The 19,141-nt window shown below is 56.3% G+C and overlaps 1 protein-coding gene across 5 annotated transcripts in view; it reads right to left on the bottom strand.

The window, feature by feature from the left end:
- Positions 1–6,937: 6,937 nt before the first annotated feature.
- The window catches only part of LOC122454877 (protein HIRA), a 47,126-nt gene continuing 34,922 nt past the window's right edge, over positions 6,938–19,141 (bottom strand). For all 5 annotated transcript variants that reach the window (XM_043489551.1, XM_043489560.1, XM_043489570.1 and 2 more), the window contains 11 exons: positions 17,411–17,602; positions 16,076–16,237; positions 14,400–14,604; positions 14,064–14,168; positions 12,840–12,988; positions 11,726–11,946; positions 11,466–11,571; positions 11,107–11,229; positions 10,739–10,902; positions 10,274–10,362; positions 6,938–7,732 (listed from right to left, as the gene is read on the bottom strand). In XM_043489551.1, coding sequence (XP_043345486.1) covers positions 7,616–7,732; positions 10,274–10,362; positions 10,739–10,902; positions 11,107–11,229; positions 11,466–11,571; positions 11,726–11,946; positions 12,840–12,988; positions 14,064–14,168; positions 14,400–14,604; positions 16,076–16,237; positions 17,411–17,602 — 1,633 coding nt within the window. In that variant the 3' untranslated portion in view covers positions 6,938–7,615. The remainder of the gene's footprint in view (positions 7,733–10,273; positions 10,363–10,738; positions 10,903–11,106; positions 11,230–11,465; positions 11,572–11,725; positions 11,947–12,839; positions 12,989–14,063; positions 14,169–14,399; positions 14,605–16,075; positions 16,238–17,410; positions 17,603–19,141) is intronic.

Below are 19,141 nucleotides of genomic sequence, written 5' to 3'. Positions count from 1 at the left end.
TGCCATTTCCTTCTCCACCATGTCCAGTTCTAACTGTTGCTTCCTGACCTGCATACAGGTTTCTCAGGAGGCAGATCAGGTGGTCTGGTATTCTCATCTCTTTCAGAATTTTCCACAGTTTATTGAGATCCACACAGTCAAAGGCTTTGGCATAGTCAATAAAGCAGAAATAGATGCTTTTCTGGAACTCTCTTGCTTTTTCGATGATCCAGTGGATGTTGGCAATTTGATCTCTGGTTCTTCTGCCTTTTCTAAAACCAGCTTGAACATTTGGAAGTTCACAGTTCATGTACTGTTGAAGCCTGGCTTGGAGAATTTTGAGTATTACTTTGCTAGAGTGTGAGATGAGTGCAATTGTGCAGTAGTTTGAGCATTCTTTGGCATTGCCTCTCTTAGGGATTGGAATGAAAACTGACTTTTTCCAGTCCCGTGGCCACTGCTGAGTTTTCCAAATTTGCTGGCATATTCAGTGCAGCACTTTCACTGCATCATCTTTTAGGGTTTAAAATAGCTCAACTGGAATTCCATTGCCTCCACTAGCTTTGTTCATAGTGATGCTTCCTAAGGCCCACTTGACTTCACATTCCAGGATGTCTGGCTCTAGGTGAGTGATGACACCATTGTGATTATCTGGGTTGTGAAGATCTTTTTTGTACAGTTCTTCTGTGTATTCTTGCCACCTCTTCTTAATATTTTCTGCTTCTGTTAGGTCCATACCGTTTTTGTCCTTTATTGTGCCTGTCTTTGCATGAAATGTTCCCTTGGTATCTCTAATTTTCTTGAAGAGATTTCTAGACTTTCCCAATCTGTTGTTTTCCTCTATTTCTTTGCATTGATCACTGAGGAAGGCTTTCTAATCTCTCCTTGCTATTCTCTGGAACTCTGCATTCAGATGGGTATGTCTCTCCTTTTCTCCTTTGCTTTCACTTCTCTTCTATTCACAGCTATTTGTAAGACCTCCTCAGACAGCCATTTTACCTTTTTGTATTTCTTTTCCTTGGGGATGGTCTTGATCTCTGCCTCCTGTACAATGTCACGAACCTCCATCCATAGTTCTTCAGGCACTCTATCAGATCTAATCCCTTGAATCTATTTCTCACCTCCACTGTATAGTCATAAGTGATTTGATTTAGGTCATACCTGAATGGTCTAGTGGTTTTCCCTACTTTAAGTCAGAATTTGGCAACAAGGAGTACATGATCTGAGCCACAGTCAGCTCCCGGTCTTGTTTTTGCTGACTGTATAGAGCTTCTCCATCTTTGGCTGCAAAGAAAATAATCAGTCTGATTTCAGTATTGACCATCTGGTGATGTCCATCTGTAGAGTCTTCTCTTGTGTTGTTGGAAGACGGTGTTTGCTATGACCAGTGCATTCTCTTGGTAAAACTCTATTAGCCTTTTCCCTGCTTCATTCTGTACTCCAAGGCCAGATTTACCTATTACTCCAGGTGTTTCTTGACTTCCTACTTTTGCATTCCAGTCCCCTATAATGAAAAGGACATCTTTTCTGGGTGTTAGTTCTAGAAGGTCTTGTAGTTCTTCATAGAACCGTTCAGCTTCTTCAGCAATACTGGTCAGGCATAGATTTGGATTACTATGATATTGAATGGTTTGCCTTGGAAATGAGTGGAGATCATTCTGTTGTTTTTGAGATTGCATCAAGTACTGCATTTCGGACTCTTTTGTTGACTATGATGGCTACTCCATTTCTTCTAAAGGAATCTTGCCCACAGTAGTAGATACTACTGAATTAAATTCATCTGAATTAAATTCACCCATTCCAGTCCATTTTAGTTCACTGATTCCTAAAATGTCGACATTCACTCTTGCCATCTCCTGTTTGATCACTTCCAATTTGCCTTGATTCATGGACCTAACATTCCAGGTTGCTATGCACTATTGCTCTTTACAGCATCGGACCTTGCTTCTATCACCAGTCACATCCACAACTAGGTGTTGTTTTTGCTTTGGCTCCATCTCTTTATTCTTTCTGGAGTTATTTCTCCACTGATCTCCAGTAACATATTGGGCACCTACCAACCTGGGGAGTTCATCTTTCAGTGTCCTATCTTTTTGCCTTTTAATCTCTTTCCAGGAGGAGCAGCAACCTGTGTAGACCACAGTTGGACAACAGCAGCATCCTCTTCGAATTACGTGGACTCTTGCTGTGGGTTGTACCGTATTTCCCAAAGCTGTTTTGGCAGTAATGCCTATGACCCCAAGTACCCTTCACCCCAAATGTTACAAAAACCCTTAAGTATTTGTACTATGTCCTCCCAATATCACCATCTCCCTATCCCACCCCTGGCACCATCCCAGGGTTTTTGGAGGTCGAAACTACAAAGAAAGAAAGAAAAGGATTTTAGGAAAATTTTAGGCAAAATGATAGGATAGTTAATAAGTCAGGACCTTGCCCAGATGCGTGAAGGAACTAAACGTCTGATTTGAAAAGGATTCTAATATTCTCACTGCTGGTAACTTGCCAAGTAATCCTGAAAAAAAAAATCTTTCAATCTTATCAAGATAAGTGATGAGCTTCTACACAGCTCACTAAGACCAATAACCAAACAGAAAAGTGGGCAAAAGTGTTTGAACAAATGATGCATGGAAAAGAAATGCAACTGCTTCTCAAACATTGAAAACAAAAAACAAGTTCACTTATAAGCAAAAGACAAGTTCTAGCTGGTCTACGGTTATCCTTGCAGACCTTCATCCTACAAATAAAACTCCCAAGGACAATGTGCAGCTTATGGGTACAAGAAGGCTAAATTTGTAGTCGACTGAATGATCAGTCCTCCATCTTCATCCCCTGGGGTGGTGCATTCGTCCACCCTCTCGCCGTGGCTTTGTGATGAGCTGAGGTTGTCCCTTCATCCCTGGGGTCCAGGAGTGGCTCCATGGCTTGACACGGTGGACTGTTAGCAGGATGACACCAGCAAAGGGTTGAATGTCCTGCAGTCTCTGCCTTCCACCTTGGCACTTCTGCTGTGTCTGTGAGTGCGTGTTCCCAGTGGCCGCTGCCGTGCTAGCCTGAAGCTCAGACTGGACCATGTGAAGCCTGGGAGCACGGACTGAGCCAAGTTCATCCAAACCCCAACTGACCCACAAACCTGTGAGTGAGGGGAAAAAGAAACTGTGGTCATAAGCACAGATGATGAGCCTGTGTTATAGGTAGCATTTGTTGCCGCTAGGTCACATCTGACTCTTTGTGACCCCATGAACTGTGGCATGCCAGGCTTCCCTGTCCTTCACTACCTCCTGGAGTTTGCTCAAACTCGTGTCCATTGAGTCTTCCTACATATATATTCCTGTGTGAGAAATGTAAACAGGTCCACACAACAACTCGTTCACAGATGTTTAAAGCAGCACTGTGCATAATCACCAAAAGTTGGAAACAACCCACATGTGTATGGATGGCTGACTGGAGAGGCAAAGTGAGGAACATCCAATGAAATGTTTGTCCATAAAAAGGAGTGAAGGACTGGGACATGATTGAGTCTTGTCAACATTACACTATATAAGAAGCCAGTCACAAAATACCACTAGTCTATTTATAGGAAATATTTATATTTATGAATAGGAAATATTCAGAAGACGTAAGTCTATGGAGACAAGAGAGTAGACAGGTGGTTACTTAGGGACGAGGGGTGGAGTGTGATAAAAGGGCACGGGGTTTCTTTTTGAGGTGATGGAAATGTTCTAATAGTGATGATGGTGATGGCTGCACAGGTGTGGCTATTCTAAAAACCACTGAATCATACATTTTAAATAGGTAAGCTACATGTTATGAGAATTTTATCTCATTAAAGCTGTTATTTTTTTGTTAAGGGAAATATGAGATACCCTCATGGTGAAAAATGTTCTATATTTTTAAAACAAAACAAAACCCAAACTTAAGAACCTAAGTCCTCTGATGTACTCAGCTGTGTCCGACTCTTTGTGACCCCATGGAGCATAGCCCACCAGGCTCCTCTGTCCATGGGGATTCTCCAGGCAAGAAGACTGGAGCGGGCTGCCATGCCCTTCTCCAGGGGATCTTCCCAACCGAAGGATTGAACCTGAGTCTCTTGGTTTGTGCGCCTGCAGGCAGATTCTTTACCACTAGAGCCAGGCCCCCTAATGGGTGTATGTTTAACTGCACAAGGAACCGCCCAGCAATTCATCAGAGTGACTGTATCTCTGTGCCCTCCTGTCAGCAGTGTATGAAAGCTCCGGCTGCTCCACGGTCTCAGTGTTTTGAAAATTTTCTTCCATTTAAGACACTCTAATAGGCAGTGTTATTGTGGTTTTAATTTGCATTTTGTAAATGACTGATGACACTGACCATCTTCTTTTTGTGCTTATTTTAATTGCCATCCATGTATTTGGTGAAGTGTCCTATAAAATAAGTTACTGAAGAACAAAAATTAAATTTCACAAAAATCAGACACTTAAATTAAGACAAAAATAAGATTTAGAGACGAAGAACAACTGAGAAACTACTTGCCACACGCTTGAGAGGACAGGTATGACAGAGCTAATGTGGAGGGATGGCGGGCAGGTGTTCCTGCCCCCGGGGCCACAGCGCTGCCCGCAGCCCCAGGCTGAGTGTGGAGGGTGCGGACTCCGCTCACACCACCTGGAGGCTGAGGCTGGGAAGTGCCCGGGCAGTCGGGTCAGCACAGGCAGAGGGGAGCCGAGGAACATCAGTGGGCAGGGTGGGAGGTCAGCGGCATGGATGAGGGGTGGGGAAGGGGGAACGGACAGAGGCAATGAGGCTGCCTGGAGAGGCCACAGGGCATGTGGTGGGGGCAGGTTTCTGGCCTTTATTTATTCAAGTATTTGTTCTGTCCGCCACCCCCTCCTCTTCTGAAGACTTCAGTGTGAGTGCATGAGGCTATCTGACTCTGTCCCCGGGCTTCTGACGCCCTTTCCCTTCTTCCTGTGGATTTCCTGTTTTGGAGCACTTTTATTGCTGTGCCTTCAAGGTCACAGTCCTTTCTCTGGCAATATCTACTCTGTCATCAATCCTGTTCCCTGACTTTCTCATGTCCACGTTACTGTTTTTCATCCGTAGAATTTGCAGCTTTCTTGGCTACAGTCTTGTGTTGTCACTTTTCAAAATAAGGAACAGTGTTACAGTGACTGCTTTAACGCCCTTTCCTGCTGGTTCTGACACCCACGGAACTCCCGAGCCAGTCTTGCCTGAGCAGACTGACTCTTCTCCTTGCTTTGCCCCGAGCGCCTCCTCTGCATGCCTGGTAATCTTCGTGTGGACGCCGGACATCCACTGTCCCTCGCGCGATGTTGGGCACTTCTGTATTCTTAAGAGATCCTCTTGAACTCTGCAACGTAACTAACTTGTTTTTTGTTAGATGGATCTGGAAGTGTTAGTTGCTCAGTTGTATCTGACTCTTCGCGACCCCACAGACTGTAGTCCACCAGGGTCCTCTGTCGATGGGATTCTCCAGGCAAGAATGCTGGAGTGGGTTGTCATCTCCTGCTTCAGGATCTTCCCGAGCCAGGGATTGAACCCGGTCTCCTGCATTGGCCGACGGGTTCTTTACCATCTGAGCCACATGGGAATCCTGGATGGATCTGGAGCAGACGGATCTAATTATTCTTCAAAATGGAGGACGATTTCCCGATTCCTCTTCTGCCCCAAGCCTGTGAGCCGAGTTCTTCTCGTCTAGTGGGTAGGAACGGACACTACATGCGGCTCTGGGTGACGGCCGTTTTGGACAGTTCTGTGGCCATTTCCTCGTTGCAGGAGCACTGATTCACACGCAGCTGGACGTGCAGGGGCTGGGCCCCAGGGTTCTGTCTGCGGAGCCCCCTCCTCTCCAGGGCCTGGAGCTTCCTGGGCTCTCGGTGCCATGTCAGGACTCCAGGGTCCTGCTGGGCCCTGCCTCGGCTTCCCCTCCTGGTGCGGCGGCTGGGAAGCTCTCTCCAGGCTGGGGTTGGGTAGTCCCAGACTCGTCTTATTTCCCACTTCCCAGGGACCACTGTCCTTTCTGGTATCTGGTGTCTCATGACTGCTGTCTGGTGTACTCTGCCTGCCTCCTTTGGTTGTTTCAGACAGAAGGGTCAGTGTGGTCCCTGTCCATCCATCTTGGCTGGAAGCGCAAGTTTCCAACCAGTGTCTCCGCTGTCTCCTCTCTTGTCTGAGCAGTGGTTGTCAATATAACGCTGATTGTCAAGGCTTCTTCAAGGGAATGTGTGTGAAGTGCCGTGACTTTGCCTCCACAACCCTGGCTGGTCCTCATAAGCACGCATGTCTTCTTAACTTCATTTCCCTTTGACAGGCTGGAGAGTGAGGCCCAGGTCTTGGCTGGTTTGGATCCCAGGCAGGCCCATCTGTTCTCAGGCCACATGCATTCTATGGCTCCCACAGCCTAGCTTCTGGGGTGCCCCTGCCCAAGTGCAGTGTGTCTGCTGGCTTTGTCGGGCACATGCGTGTGCCTGGTTCTCTTCAGCCACGTGACTTCCCAGTGAGACAGGCGATGGGACGACCACTCGGCGGGAAAGCAGCCAGATGGGATGTCAGTGACCAGAACCACCAGGCCTGCTTTCCCAACGCGAGCACGGTCTGGCACCAGGGAAGGAGGCGCTCAGCCCTCAGCAGGCCGCCAGTTTCCACGGTTCCAGCCATCTCCTCCTGTCGGTCAGTGCTGGGCCTATCGCCTAAGAAAACCCTGATGTCTGTGTTTCCTGATTTCCATGGTGCCTGCAGACAGAACCCAGGACCTCTGCAGCTGGCCTGGGAGAAGACGTGGATGGGCCGGCCTGCCAGCTCGTGAGATGCTACGTGAGGCTTCGCATGGAGGGGCCGGGGGTCAGGTGACTTCACGGATCCCTTTCTGGCTGTGCTGTGTCATTACTGCCCATTTCAGGACAGGGGTCCACAGTGCGGGGAGGGCCTGGGAGTTGGAAGGAAAAGGCTGGGGAAGTCAGGAGCGTTTGGTATCCAATGCGTGTCCATTTATTTTACACTTACAAAAGAAACCGCCCACCCTCTGCCCCATCCCCCAAAAAACAGTCTCTTTTTACAAACATTTAAAAATTAAAACCAAATGAAGATAGACAAGTTAATTTCAGTACAATTATTTTTCAATGTAGCTGTCATAATTAGAGTTTAAATTTCCTACAAGTGACCAATGTCCAAGTGACTTATACGGAAATCCTGATTATTGGCTGTTTTACAAGTTAGCAAATTCTAGTACAAAAATAGTCCGTGTGCTGGAATAGGCTTTCCTTTTACATAGGTCTCAGGTCAGTCTATTGACCACATAATCCGCGTGCGTCCTGGGGCTCTCTCTTCACAATGGCTCATTTATCGTAGTTGAAGCAGCCTGGTGCCCCCCACAGTGGCGGGCCCAGTTCTGCCCGGGGCCGCGCTGGAGACGGCAGGCCCAGGCAGGGCCACGCTGGCCCTGGGGCAGCAGGCAGAGCCCAGCTCCGCTCTGGGCCTGGAGGGCAGGCGTGCTGTGGGCAGAGCCGCCCCCTCTGAGGGAGCAGCAGGCCAGGACGTGGCTCCATGCGGACCGGCCCGCCTCCCGCAGTCTCGGCGCCCCCAGGGCCCAGCGAGGGCCGCGGTGGGCCTGGCGGCGGGGGCCCTTGGGGCAGGGGCGGGCCGGCTACTTGTCCCGCAGCAGGTCCAGCTGCTCCTGGCACTCGGTGAACAGGCGCTGGAAGCGGAGGTTCTGCCCGATGACTGGCAACAGCTCCTTCAGCAGGTCCCGCTTGCGCAGACCCTGCGGGCACAGGAGAGGCGGCTGAGGGCCCTGGTGGGGCTTCCCCGGACGGAAGCCATCTCACCGGGAGGTGGGGCGGCTGAATGTGGAGGCGCAGAGCGGCAGGTGCGTGGCGGGGGATTCTAGGCAGGTTCTGCTCATCTGGGCCCCCTGTGGCTGCAGGCTTGGGCACCGCTGGTCTCTGCACTAGTCAGTGGCCAGAGGAGCCTGGCCTCTAGGCCGGGAGGGGACCAGGCTGCCAGGGCAGGCCGTCCTGGAGGAGCAGCTCTCCAGGGGCCCGAGGTCAAGCCCGGGGCAGAGGAGGGGCCGTGGCCTTGCATTCTGCCTTCAGCGCTTCCTACACCCCTTCTACCCTTGTGCGGCGGGCACCGCCAGGCGGGGTCTGCATTCACAGACCCCCAAGGAGCACAGCTGCTGAGAAGGGAGCACCCCTGCAGGCAGTGCTGACCACTGCAAGAGGAGGCCCAGGTGTGACGGTGTGGACCCCGGATGGGGAAACACAGAGGCACCAGCCACGAGCAGCACAGCACGCCCCACAGGAGGAGGGGGCTCCGGGGGCCGGGACGCTGCTGAGGCCGAGCAGCGTGAGGGCCGGTGGGGAGCAGGTGTGGGACCACTGCCTACAGAGGCCTGTGGACGACAGCAGAGAGCCCAACACCCAGGTAACGGGTTCCACAGGAGACACAGATGGCTAAAGAAAAAACATGGGTCCATTTCACAGTTAAAGGCTGAAAGGCCCCACTGAGGGCTGATCAGGTAACGTAGAAAATCCGATAAACAGACATGTTGGAATAAGACACAACATTTTCAGATAAATGGCAGAAAAATTCTGAAAATTTTCAAAGATTAAGAACATACTACCTATAAAGGAAAACATGCCTAGTGTTTTTGTTTTTTTACCACACAGTTTGCGATATCTTGGTTCTTGAGCAAGGATTAAACCTGGGCCCGCATGGAGTGCTAACCACTGGACTTCCAGGGAAATCCCTGGTATTTTTAATACCCTGGAAAAAACCTTGCCTACCTTTTAATCCAGCTAAACAATTATTCACATAAGAGATTATCATAAAAAATGTTTTATTTGGGCTTGTAACACCTCAGAAGGGTTACGCCAGGAAAGATCCACTCTGAAAATGTTTTGGAGGAAATACTCAAGAGTGAGAAGAGGTAAGTCCAGATGACGGTACAAGGCATGTAACTTGCTAAAGCTGATTCTGGTCTTTAATACGAACATATGCATAAGGAAACAAGAGACGTAAATGGCTTGAACTAGGTGATGAAAATACAGCTTGCCAGATCAAACAAAAGCCGGCCACACCAATGCTGGCAAGAAATACACAGACATGTACACAGAAAGGCTGAAAGTTAAAGATGGAGAAAGATATGTTGCTAATAATAAATGCAGTATTTTACAATTATCAAATAATGCAGACTTTGTGACAAAAACCATCATTGGAGAGAGTATGCAAAGACCCCAGCACACGCGCCGCCCCCCCCCCCCCCCCCCCCGTCTTGGGCAGCAGCCAGACACAGCTCACGGCCACAAGTCCTGAGACGGAGACCTCAATGGGTGAGGCGTCCCTAGAGGGTCTGGCAGGACAGCTCAGGCCTCGGAGGACGGCTGCTCTGTGCCCACCCTCTGCTTACTGTCTGCCCCACCACCCCCGACCACCACCCCGTACACGCGGAGCTTTGATCTCTGACGGCAAGAAACCTGGGGTCCCCTGAGGTGCACCAGGAGCTCATGTCACCAATTTCCCAATATATAAGCAGTTGCTGCAAACCAGTAAGAAAAGCAAATGACACCACAGTATTCCAACAGGAAATACAAATGGCTCTTAAACACATGAAATGACATCATCCCAGGAAGCCTCCTGGGGCCGGTGGACCCCACACCATCGCAGGCAGCACCCTCTACTTGCCAGCCCTCCGGGGGACCAGTTCCATGGGAACGGCCAATTCTCACCGAGAAACTCAGCAAAAAGGCCTAGGGCTCACACTCAACTCACCCCCACCCGGCTCTCAACATCCAGACGAAGAACACAGGAGAAATATTTTTTAAAAAAAGGTGTCAATTCAGAAGAGTGCTGGGACTTTCCTGGCGGTCCAGTGGTGGGGACTCTGCACTTCCACGGCAGGGGCTCGGGTTCAACCCCTGGTCAGGGAATTCAGATCCTGCAAGCCACGCAGTGCAGCCTCTGCAGGATCCACTTCCTGCCCTCAAGTCACACCCCCCTCTGCCGACGGTGTTCCGCCACGGCAGGGCCAGCTGGTGCATTGCCATCCCCGGCAGCAGACCCCCCAGGTCTCCCCACCACCACTCTGCAGACCCATCGGCTCACTCGCCCAGGTCTGCCAGACCGGACGGCACCTCACTGCACAGACAGAGAGAGGAGGCCCCCTGGCTGTGCTGTGAGGGCTTCCGCCAGGACGGCTGGGCACTGTGCCCTCACTCTGAGGCCGGGCCCCAGGAAGCTCTCACAGCACCCTGGCTCAGGCCTCAGTCCCACCTGCCTGCAGGGGTGGGAGCGCTGCACCTACCACCACCGTGGACTCCCACTGGCTTCCAGTGGACGTGTGAACTGGCCCCAGGAGGTCCTTGCATATTTCCCGGAGTCGGTATTCAAACCCTAGTTACAGAAAATGCAGAAACAGGAGCACGTCACAAAAAGAGCAAAAAGCCGAGACCATACCAGGTCCCTGTGCGTGCGAAGCCCAGGGACCCACTGCTCCCTGCGCCCCCTCCCGGGGCCTGCGGTCTCGGCTCCGGCCCTGAGCTGCCCTCTCCCTGGGCACAAGCGCATCCCGGAGACTCCAGGGTGTGGGCTGGGGGAGGAGGAGTGGGCGGGGGCTCTGCTGGGCAGGAGGGGCTTGAAGGAAGGGGAGCGCTGCAGGCCTGTGGGGCTCCGAGGCTTCTGGGAGTGAGGGGAGGCTTCCACATGCGCCCTGCCCCAGCCCCTCAGCGCGCGGCGGGCCAGACGCTGGCAGGGCCGGGCCGGGGCTCACCTTCGCTCACGAGGAACCGCGCGTAGAGGAGCAGCCAGTGGCGGTACTCGTGGCTGGAGCGCAGGGCGAGCGCCGCGGCGACCTGGCTCTCCAGGTAGGCCAGGGTGGTCTCCTGCTGCACCACATGAGGCACGGAGAAGAGCCGGGCTGCCTGCCGCCCCGAGCTGCGGGCAGAGCACCATCAGCAGGCTCTCGGCCGGCCCCAGGCCCTGCCCTGCACCGCCCAGCAGGCCCACCACCTGCCTCTCAGGCGACAAGGCGGTGAGCCTACGCCCTGAGACAGAGCCCGCCTGCGGTCTCTGGTGGCCTGGTCTCAGGGTGGGCCTGGCAGGGGCCGCGTGCGCACACCACCCTCCCCTGGCACCTACGTGGAGGCGCGGCCCTGGACTATGGCTAGGGGTCCCGAACACAGCATGGCGTCCTGGGGCGGCAGGCTGCTCCTGAAGTCCGCGCACTGCACCAGCGAGTCCTGCTTGTCAGAGACCAGGTTCCTGGGGACACGGGGGCAGGAGGGGCTCAGGGAAACCGGAGGCCCAGCAGGGGCAGCGTGAGCTGGGCGCCCTGCACACCCGCAGGGGATTCCTGATGTGGGCGCTGGCCAGAGGCCAGGCCGGAAATGCTGGTGGACAAGCCCAGGAACACTCAAGTGCCCCCCCAGGACAGGACCCCAGAGAGTTGACAGCAGGAGCACAGGCCCCCTCGCAGGCCCCAGGGGTGGTGAGCTCACCACGTGGACAGCGACGGGCTGAAGCAGTAGGCCTTGCCGTCCGACAGGTTCATCACGGGGATCCCATGCTGTGTCAGCAAGATCTGAGATACCGTCATGTCGCTTCCTGATGAGACACACAGAAGGTTCCCGCATGTTCCGGTCAGCAGGCACCAGACCCCTCAGCAGTGGGGCCCAGAGCTTGCTCATCGCCTTGGCCGGCAGGCCCGTCACCCCAGCCCCGGCCTGGGCCGCTCCCACCCCCGAGGGCCCACGCACACCTGCCAGGATGGAGTGCAGAGACTCCTCCTTCACCACCACCACCTGCCTGTGCACGTCCCAGACGGACAGCGTGGCGGCGGCGGTGAGCGCCATGACATAGGGGCCGGTGCAGTGCAGGGTGGAGATCGGGGACGGCAGCAGTATGGGGGGTAGGAGGCGGCGGCCGCAGGCAGAGAACACCGACAGCATCCGCTTTTCACAGGCGACGCACACCACGTCCCTGGGGGCGGGGGCAGGCGTCAGGGGCCTGCCTGGGGCCGGCTCCTCTCCCCAGGCTGCCCGGGCTCACACGAGCTGCCCCGGGAGCAGGTGTCCAAGGAGCAGCGCCCTGACAGCGAGCGCCCCTGTGGTCCCGGCTGAGATGAGCCAGAGCGGCCCCCAAGGGCTCTGCCCAGACACGTTCCCTTCTCCAGGCAGCCACGGGGGCCGTGGGCTGTGCCTGGCGCTGCAGGCTCTGCTCCCCGTGGGGCCCCCACTGCGGGGCCCAGCAGCAGATGGCAGGTCTGCGCACCCGGCTGGGGCCTGGCTGGCCATTCAGCCACTCTGCAGCAGCCTCTGGTCACCAGGGAGGCTGTGCTGACACCCCCAGCCCGCCGGCCTCGGACCAGAGCCAGGGGAGTCCAGCGAGGGCGGGGTCTGCAGACACCTGGGAGGGCGTCGCCTGGGCAAGCTCGGGTAGAGGGCATGGGCCTGACGGAAGAGCATGCTCGTGAGGGAGCGCGCATGGCTCCGATGAGCCCTCCCTCCAGAGGAAGCGTGTGCGGGGCCCCTCCAGCAGCCCTGGAGCCTGTGGGAACACACTGGGGGGCTGACCCCCGAGCAGAGCTCCCCTCGAAGGGCAGGACCTGGAAAGCGCTGGCCTAGGGACTGGGAGGACCATCTGAAAGCCCTGCTGACTTCCCTGGATGAAAGCTCAGGCCAGAGAAGCAGCCAGTGGCGCTCAGAGGCAGGCAGTGCAGCCTGCACGAGCCTGGCCACGATGCACGGGTTGGGGGGCTCCCCTCCTGAAGCACGCAGGTGACAGCGCCACCTTCGGGGTGCCCCAGGGACGTGGTGGGCCGGGCACAGTGTGGGGGCCGCCCTGTGTTCAGTGGGGCAAGGCCCCGCCCTTACCCGCTGCCAGCGGCCGTGAGGATGCGGCCGGGGAGCACCGTCTCCCACTCCTTCCCCTCACGGCTGCACTTCAGGCGGCTTAGCTTTAGGCCCCCGCCGGCCGTCACCTCGTTCTCCACCTCGATGTACATGGAAGGGTCGGAGCTCACCTGGGGAAGGCAAGACAACAGTCTTCAGTGGAGCTGGCCTCAGATGTGGGCTCCGGGGATGGACAGAGCTGCCAGCCACCAGGTAGGGGTCAGCAGGGGTGGTCATGGGCACAGGTGCCAGGAGCGGGTGACCACCGGTCCTCCACCCGTGGAGTGGACATGCTGGGTCATAGCTTATGACTGAAGCCTCCGGATCCTGCCACCCCCGCTCAGGAGAGAGAACGCAGAGGCCACAGGTGACCTGCCAAGAGCATACAGTATGGAAGGACCCTGGCTCGAGTGCAGAGCTGGGGAACACGGCTCTCCCGACTGGAGATCTTCAACAGCTGTGGGGTGTGGCAGGCACCGAGGCTGCCCGGCTCCTGGAGGAGGTCTGGGAGGACCGAGGTGCCTGGCATGCTTGCTAGAGCCCATGTCCCTGCAGGTGAGTTCGGGGAGTCGGTGTGGGTTAGCGTCGGCTCCACACGGGCAGACAAAATGGCTGGCACTTGGGAGGCCTCAGCAGCTGAGCTGGGCGGAGGGTTGGCCAGGCCCCCAGAAACCAAGTAGTCCCACCCGGCGCTGCGGGGAAGGCCCTGGGGTGGGGGACCGGCGACTCGTGAAAAGAACCTGGTGCCCCACCGGGAGACCCCGAGGGCCAGCCTGGGCCAGGGCAGTGTGCCCCGCCGGCACGGGGGTCCTGAGGGTGAGGGGACGGCGTCTGAGGCTGGGGCCTCTGGGCCGAGGACTGCCAGCCCCAGGTGCGCGCTGCGAACAGAGCTCACACACCCTCATGGCCAGCTGTGCCGGGTGCTGGGACGTGGACGGGCCAGCAGGCGGGTCAGCCCCAGGCACTGAGCCCAAGGTCCAGAGCCAAGATGGAGGAGGCTTCTGGGAGAAGGGACCCCTGGGGTGGGTCTTAAGGAGCTGGATGCCCAGCAGGAGCAGCAGGCCTCGGAACCCCAAAGAGACTAGCCGCTCCGTAAGACTGGGTGGCTGCTTGGATCAGCCACAGCTCCCCCGAAGGTGACGGAGGTCACGTGGAAGCAGCCCGAGCCTGTGACAGCTCAGGGCTCACGGCTCAGGGGGAGCTCACCTGGAGGGTGAAGGCTCTCTGGGGGCCTGGCATCGGCAGCTTCAGTGCAGGAGCTGGGACAGACACACACACAGTGTCCTTCTCGGCGGTCAGGGCGGCGGGGGACTGCAAGAGCAGAGGCGTCCCTGAGCCCCGCACCCGAGGGCAGCGACCGGTGAGGACAAGCCCCTGAGTGAGGCTGGGCCTGCAACCCTGGCTTCCCCTTCCTGAGGACCGCAGGGCAGATGCGTGCCACAGACGCAGGCCGCTGTGGGCACGAGGTGGCTGCCCTGGGGGCTCGAGGACCCCAGGGGTTGGGGCGGCTCAGGCCCCGGCGGCGCCCAGCGCCAGGCTCACCTGAACGGACAGGGACACGGGCAGCAGCCGCGAGTCCTTCCGCGGCCGCCCCTTCTTCTTCTTCTCCACGGCCTCCACCTCCAGCTCCAGCTTGCGCTTGGACAGCGAGGGGGGCTTGGCTGCGGGCGCCTTCTCGTCACTGTCGCTGCTGCTCTCCAGGACATCGCGGGGCCGCAGCTCCTTCGCCAGGCTCTGCTCCTTCAACCTGCACGACACACGCCCGCGGCATTGCCGCGGGACCGCTCGTTTCAGGGTAGCCAATCAAACCCCTGCTCAGCCCCCAAAGCTGACAAATGAAACAAGTTAGAAGAGGGCTTCCCTGGTGGTCCAGTGGCTGGGGGTCCACCTGGGAACGCAGGGGGCACGGCTTCAGCCCCTGCTCCAGGAGGACCCCGCGCACCGAGGGGCAGCTAAGCCTGAGCCCAGAGCATGTGCTCTGCGACAAGAGGTCACTGCAACGCATGGAGCCCCGGCTGCCGCAGCCAGAGCAACAAGGGCCCAGTGCAACCAAAACTACACAAGATAAACACGTGCATTAAAAAAAAAGAAAGAAGGAAGCTATCAAACCATGAAAATGTGTGGAGGAACCTTAAACATATTCTTAAGAGAAAGAAGGCCATGTGGAGACTGAGCCGTGTGGTCCCAATGACACCTTTTGGAAACGGCACGCTACGGGCACGGTGAGAAGGCCAGGGCTGCTCTGGGAGGGGACCCCGCTGTGTGTGACCTGGACGCCTGCCCGCGGGCATGCATGCTCACTGGCACTTCCTCTCGTGCTTTTTGGGTTGTGGACTCTTAGGTCCACATGGTCCTTGCCGCTGTCAAGGGAAAGGATGAGGATGGTGGACGTGACGCCTCACCCCACAGGCCCTGCTGGAGCTGTAAGGGTCTGAAAGGCTGTAAGGGATGGGGGTGACAGCTCCTGAAGGAGCCGGCCTGGCGGCCTCGGGACCCAGGTCTCCCTCCCGCGTCTGGGGGTGGGAGGCACCTCAGCACCCCTCACTTCCTGTTTAGGGACACGGGTCTCAGCTCATCAGCTTTCCAGAGCGTTCAGCAGCAGGAGGCTTCAGATCCGCCACACTGCTGACCTCACACGAAGGTCAGAGGCCACACTGGCCTGCATGACAGTGCCCCACGCCCTTCCCTGAGAGTGAACACTGCCCAGACACGCGCTTTCCACACTGGGTGAAGCCCCGGGGCAGCACAGGTGGCTTCAGCTCCACAACGCCGTCCACGGCAAGGACGGGTCTTGTCACAGCTGCTGCCTCCTCTGGGCACCGGCCGGCTGAGGGGCTCTGTAGATCTTGGGCCCCGGTCCCTGACGTGCTGATGGGGACGCAGCTCCAGGAAGGGACGGGCGCCCCTGGCCTGTGCCAAGGCAGGTGGCCCGGCCCGCTCACACCCCGCCAGCAGTCGACTCGCAGGACTGGGCAGTGTGCTCTATGCCTCAGAGGGCTTGCTGCGAGGCCTCCCTGGGGGCAGAGGCTCCAGGCCAGCCACAGGGGCTGGAACGGCGGGCGGCCGGCTCAGTAGGGTGCTGGCGCCCGTGGGGGCTCAGAGGCCTCCAGTCCCTCTGCCTCAGCTCCCGACCTCCTGGCTGATGTGAGCAAGGAGCTGGCATTAGAGGTTGGAACGCTCCCACGCTCATCTCCGGGGCGCACGCAGCCGCCACCTACCTTTCCACAGCTGTCGGGGTCACGTTGGCCAAGGCAGGAGTCCCTGGTGTGGCTTTGGAGCGCTCCGTGAACCGGGAGTCGAACGCCTTCATAGGTTCGATCTTGGACGGGGTTGTCAGGACGGAGGGGGACGGGGTGGTGGGAGCAGTGGCCGTGTTCACGCTGGGGTGAGTGGGGGGAAGGCCACGTCACACAACCAGCAGGGCCCAGAGTCTGGGCTATGTGTGCCGTGGAGCCCAAGGAGCTGGGCACAAACATCAGATTTCCATAAACGACTTCCCTGACTTCAACATCCCCACATATTACCTTCTGGAAGGCAGAACTTTCAGCACCTGGCATTTGCGAGGCTGTGAGCAAATGCCTGGCACTCCCCTCTGCACGTTCTGAGAGCTGCTGGGGGTACAAGGCTGGGACAGCAGCTCCATAGGCCCTTCCTCACCTCGGGCCCGTCTCCACCCCAGCCCAGTCTGACCACAGGTCTAACCGAAGTGCACAGGGTCCCGAAGCCACCGCCTGCCGCCTTCCCTGGCCAAGCGCTGCACTTGGGCAGCCCTGCTTGCCTCCGGGGGACGGTCAGGCGCCTCCCCCCACCACCCCAGATCCAGGCACGTCCCACACACTAGTCCGAAGCCACGGGGCCTCCTCCGGGCTGACCCGGGCCAGACCTGCAGGTCTCCCAGGACCTTGTGCAGGCCCGGGACACTGCCCTTCCCCAGACCCCTTCGCCCTGACGTCCGGCTTCCTGAGTGGCCTGGCGGACCCACCCTGTGCACCCTCCTCCCCTGGTGCAGGCCTCCTGGCCACGACCATGGCAGAGGCTGTGGTAACACAGGCCCGAGTCACCGCGACTGTCGGGCACAGGCCAGGGCAGCAGCTGAGCCCGAGCACCTCCCGGGTGTCCTGTGTCTGCACCAGGGAGAAGCCAGCCTTTTGTCCTGCGCCCCCACCCCCCTCCTCAGGGTTTGGGGCTCTGCTCTCGTGGCCGTGACCCTGTGGCCTAGCTCAGCCTAAGAGACTTCCGGAGACCTGCCCGGCAAGGCCCTCAGGGGGGCAGCTCCTCAGTCACACCCCTCTGCTCCTTTCCCACGGCCAGCGTGATGTCCAGGCGGTGGGCCATGGGCTCCCCCAGCAGACATGTTCTGAGTGTGGGGGGAGCTGGGGCCGGGGCACACAAGCAGACTGGCTGAAGCAGGGCTGGCCATGCAGCTGCTGACACGGAGCCCTGAGCACTGACCCTGCTTCTGAGCAGGTCCCCATCTGAAACCCAGCCCGTTCCTCCCTTCACCTGCAGCCGCCAAGCGTCCCCGGGACCTGCCCCTGGCCCCATGGACTCACCCGTCCTTACTGGCAGCGTCACCCACAGGCCGGGTGCCGGCCACCGGCTCGGTGGAAGGCTTCGAGGAGCTGAAGGGGACAGGTGTGCTGGGGTCTAGCGGCAGCAGTGGCGGGCCGCTGTGGGAGCTGAGCATGGTGCCCGCCAGGGAGCTTGAGAGCGGGATGCTGTTGAAGAAGGCCGTGGAGAAGTCCCTGTCACCGAGAAGGGAGAGTCAGCCCAGACCGCGGGCGCCACGCCAAGTACTTACACATCCTCAACACCCCAGTTTCTGGTCCAGAGACAAGGCACTTTCAGGGTGGTTTTCATGCAGGTGACAGAGAAGTAAAAAAGAAAGTAAAACCATTTCCCACACTACATTCAGTTGGACCTAAGACAAACTGGGACTTTATGCGCCACTAAGAGTGGTTGCTGTCAGATGCCTCTGATTTTAGGATGCACCCCGACCTGAGCGTTAACTGGGCAAGCATGTCTTGGGGCTGGGGAGACAGTACGCAGGGGCCTCCCTGCCGTTACAGGCGGCCTGGATGTGCCATGAGTAACCCAACCAGCCTCTTCCGAGGAACGGCCGAAGGTTTCCTGGGGCTGCTGTAACACTGCAGGGCTCTGCTAAGGGTCCTGGGGCGCCTCGCCCGCCCCCCCACGGGGCCACCGCCTGGACTCACACCCTCCCCAAGCATGTGACGAGGACAGCACGTGGAGGACAGAGACGCCTGCCGCTTTGACTGTCGCCCCACCTTGACTTCAGGCGCTACAGGGGATAAATTCCTAGAAGCAACTGGAGTAGCAAGTGGAACGTCCACAGACGGTTCTGGATAAACCGTTCTAGGGGTCTTGCTTTGAGGTCCACCTCATAAGCTGGGTGTGGCTGCCCCTTTCTCCACACACTCACCACCAGTTTTACCAATTTCTTCACCTCTGACTATCTGAGATCAAAGCGGCATGTTACTACAGGTTTGCTGTTGTTCAGCGGCTCAGTCCTGTCCACCTCTTCACAACTCCACGGACTGCAGCACACCAGGCTTCCCTGTCCTTCACTATCTCCCAGAGTTTGCTCAAACTCAAGTCCATTGAATCGGTGACACCATCCAACCACCTTATCCTGTCATCCCCTCTCCTCCTTCAATTTTCCCCAGCATTAGGGTTTAATTTACAATTATTTTCATGCAGGGTTGAAAATTTTTCATCTAGAAATATCCTGACTTTCTTTTTCTGCAAACTGTCTGTTCATTTCTATCATCCATTTTTCTTTTTTTTTTTTTTCATCCCGTCAAAATGTATTGAGCAGCAACTGTGTGCCCAATGCTGGGAATACAATGGTGAAGATGGCCATGGTCTCTGCCCACATGAGTGTAAATCTCATAGCCAGCCAGCCAACTGCATCTGTAATTTTAACATTACTATTGTAATAAGTGCTCTGAGATCAGTCATGCTAAGACATTTAACAGCAAGTCTTGACCCACATTAGGACCTTTTTCTATCTGATTACTGGTCTGTATTATTAAGACCTACTTACCATATTTTAAAAAATTCCTATATGGACAGGAAATATTTTCACCAAGATGTTGTGTTTTGACTACTTACCATGTAATTTTTCTTGCAAAAACATGTTGTATTTGTGTGGTCTAACTTTTGTGTAATTTGTAGGAAAGAATTTTTTTTACCTCTGAGGTTAAACAAACAAACAAAAATAACTGAAGTGTTCAGAATGTTGTTCTCTGAAAAATTTCTGA

Source organism: Cervus canadensis, chromosome 1 (genome assembly GCF_019320065.1).
Source record: "Cervus canadensis isolate Bull #8, Minnesota chromosome 1, ASM1932006v1, whole genome shotgun sequence".
In the NCBI taxonomy this organism is placed as follows: domain Eukaryota; kingdom Metazoa; phylum Chordata; class Mammalia; order Artiodactyla; family Cervidae; genus Cervus; species Cervus canadensis.
This window is presented reverse-complemented; position numbering and strand designations above follow the sequence as displayed.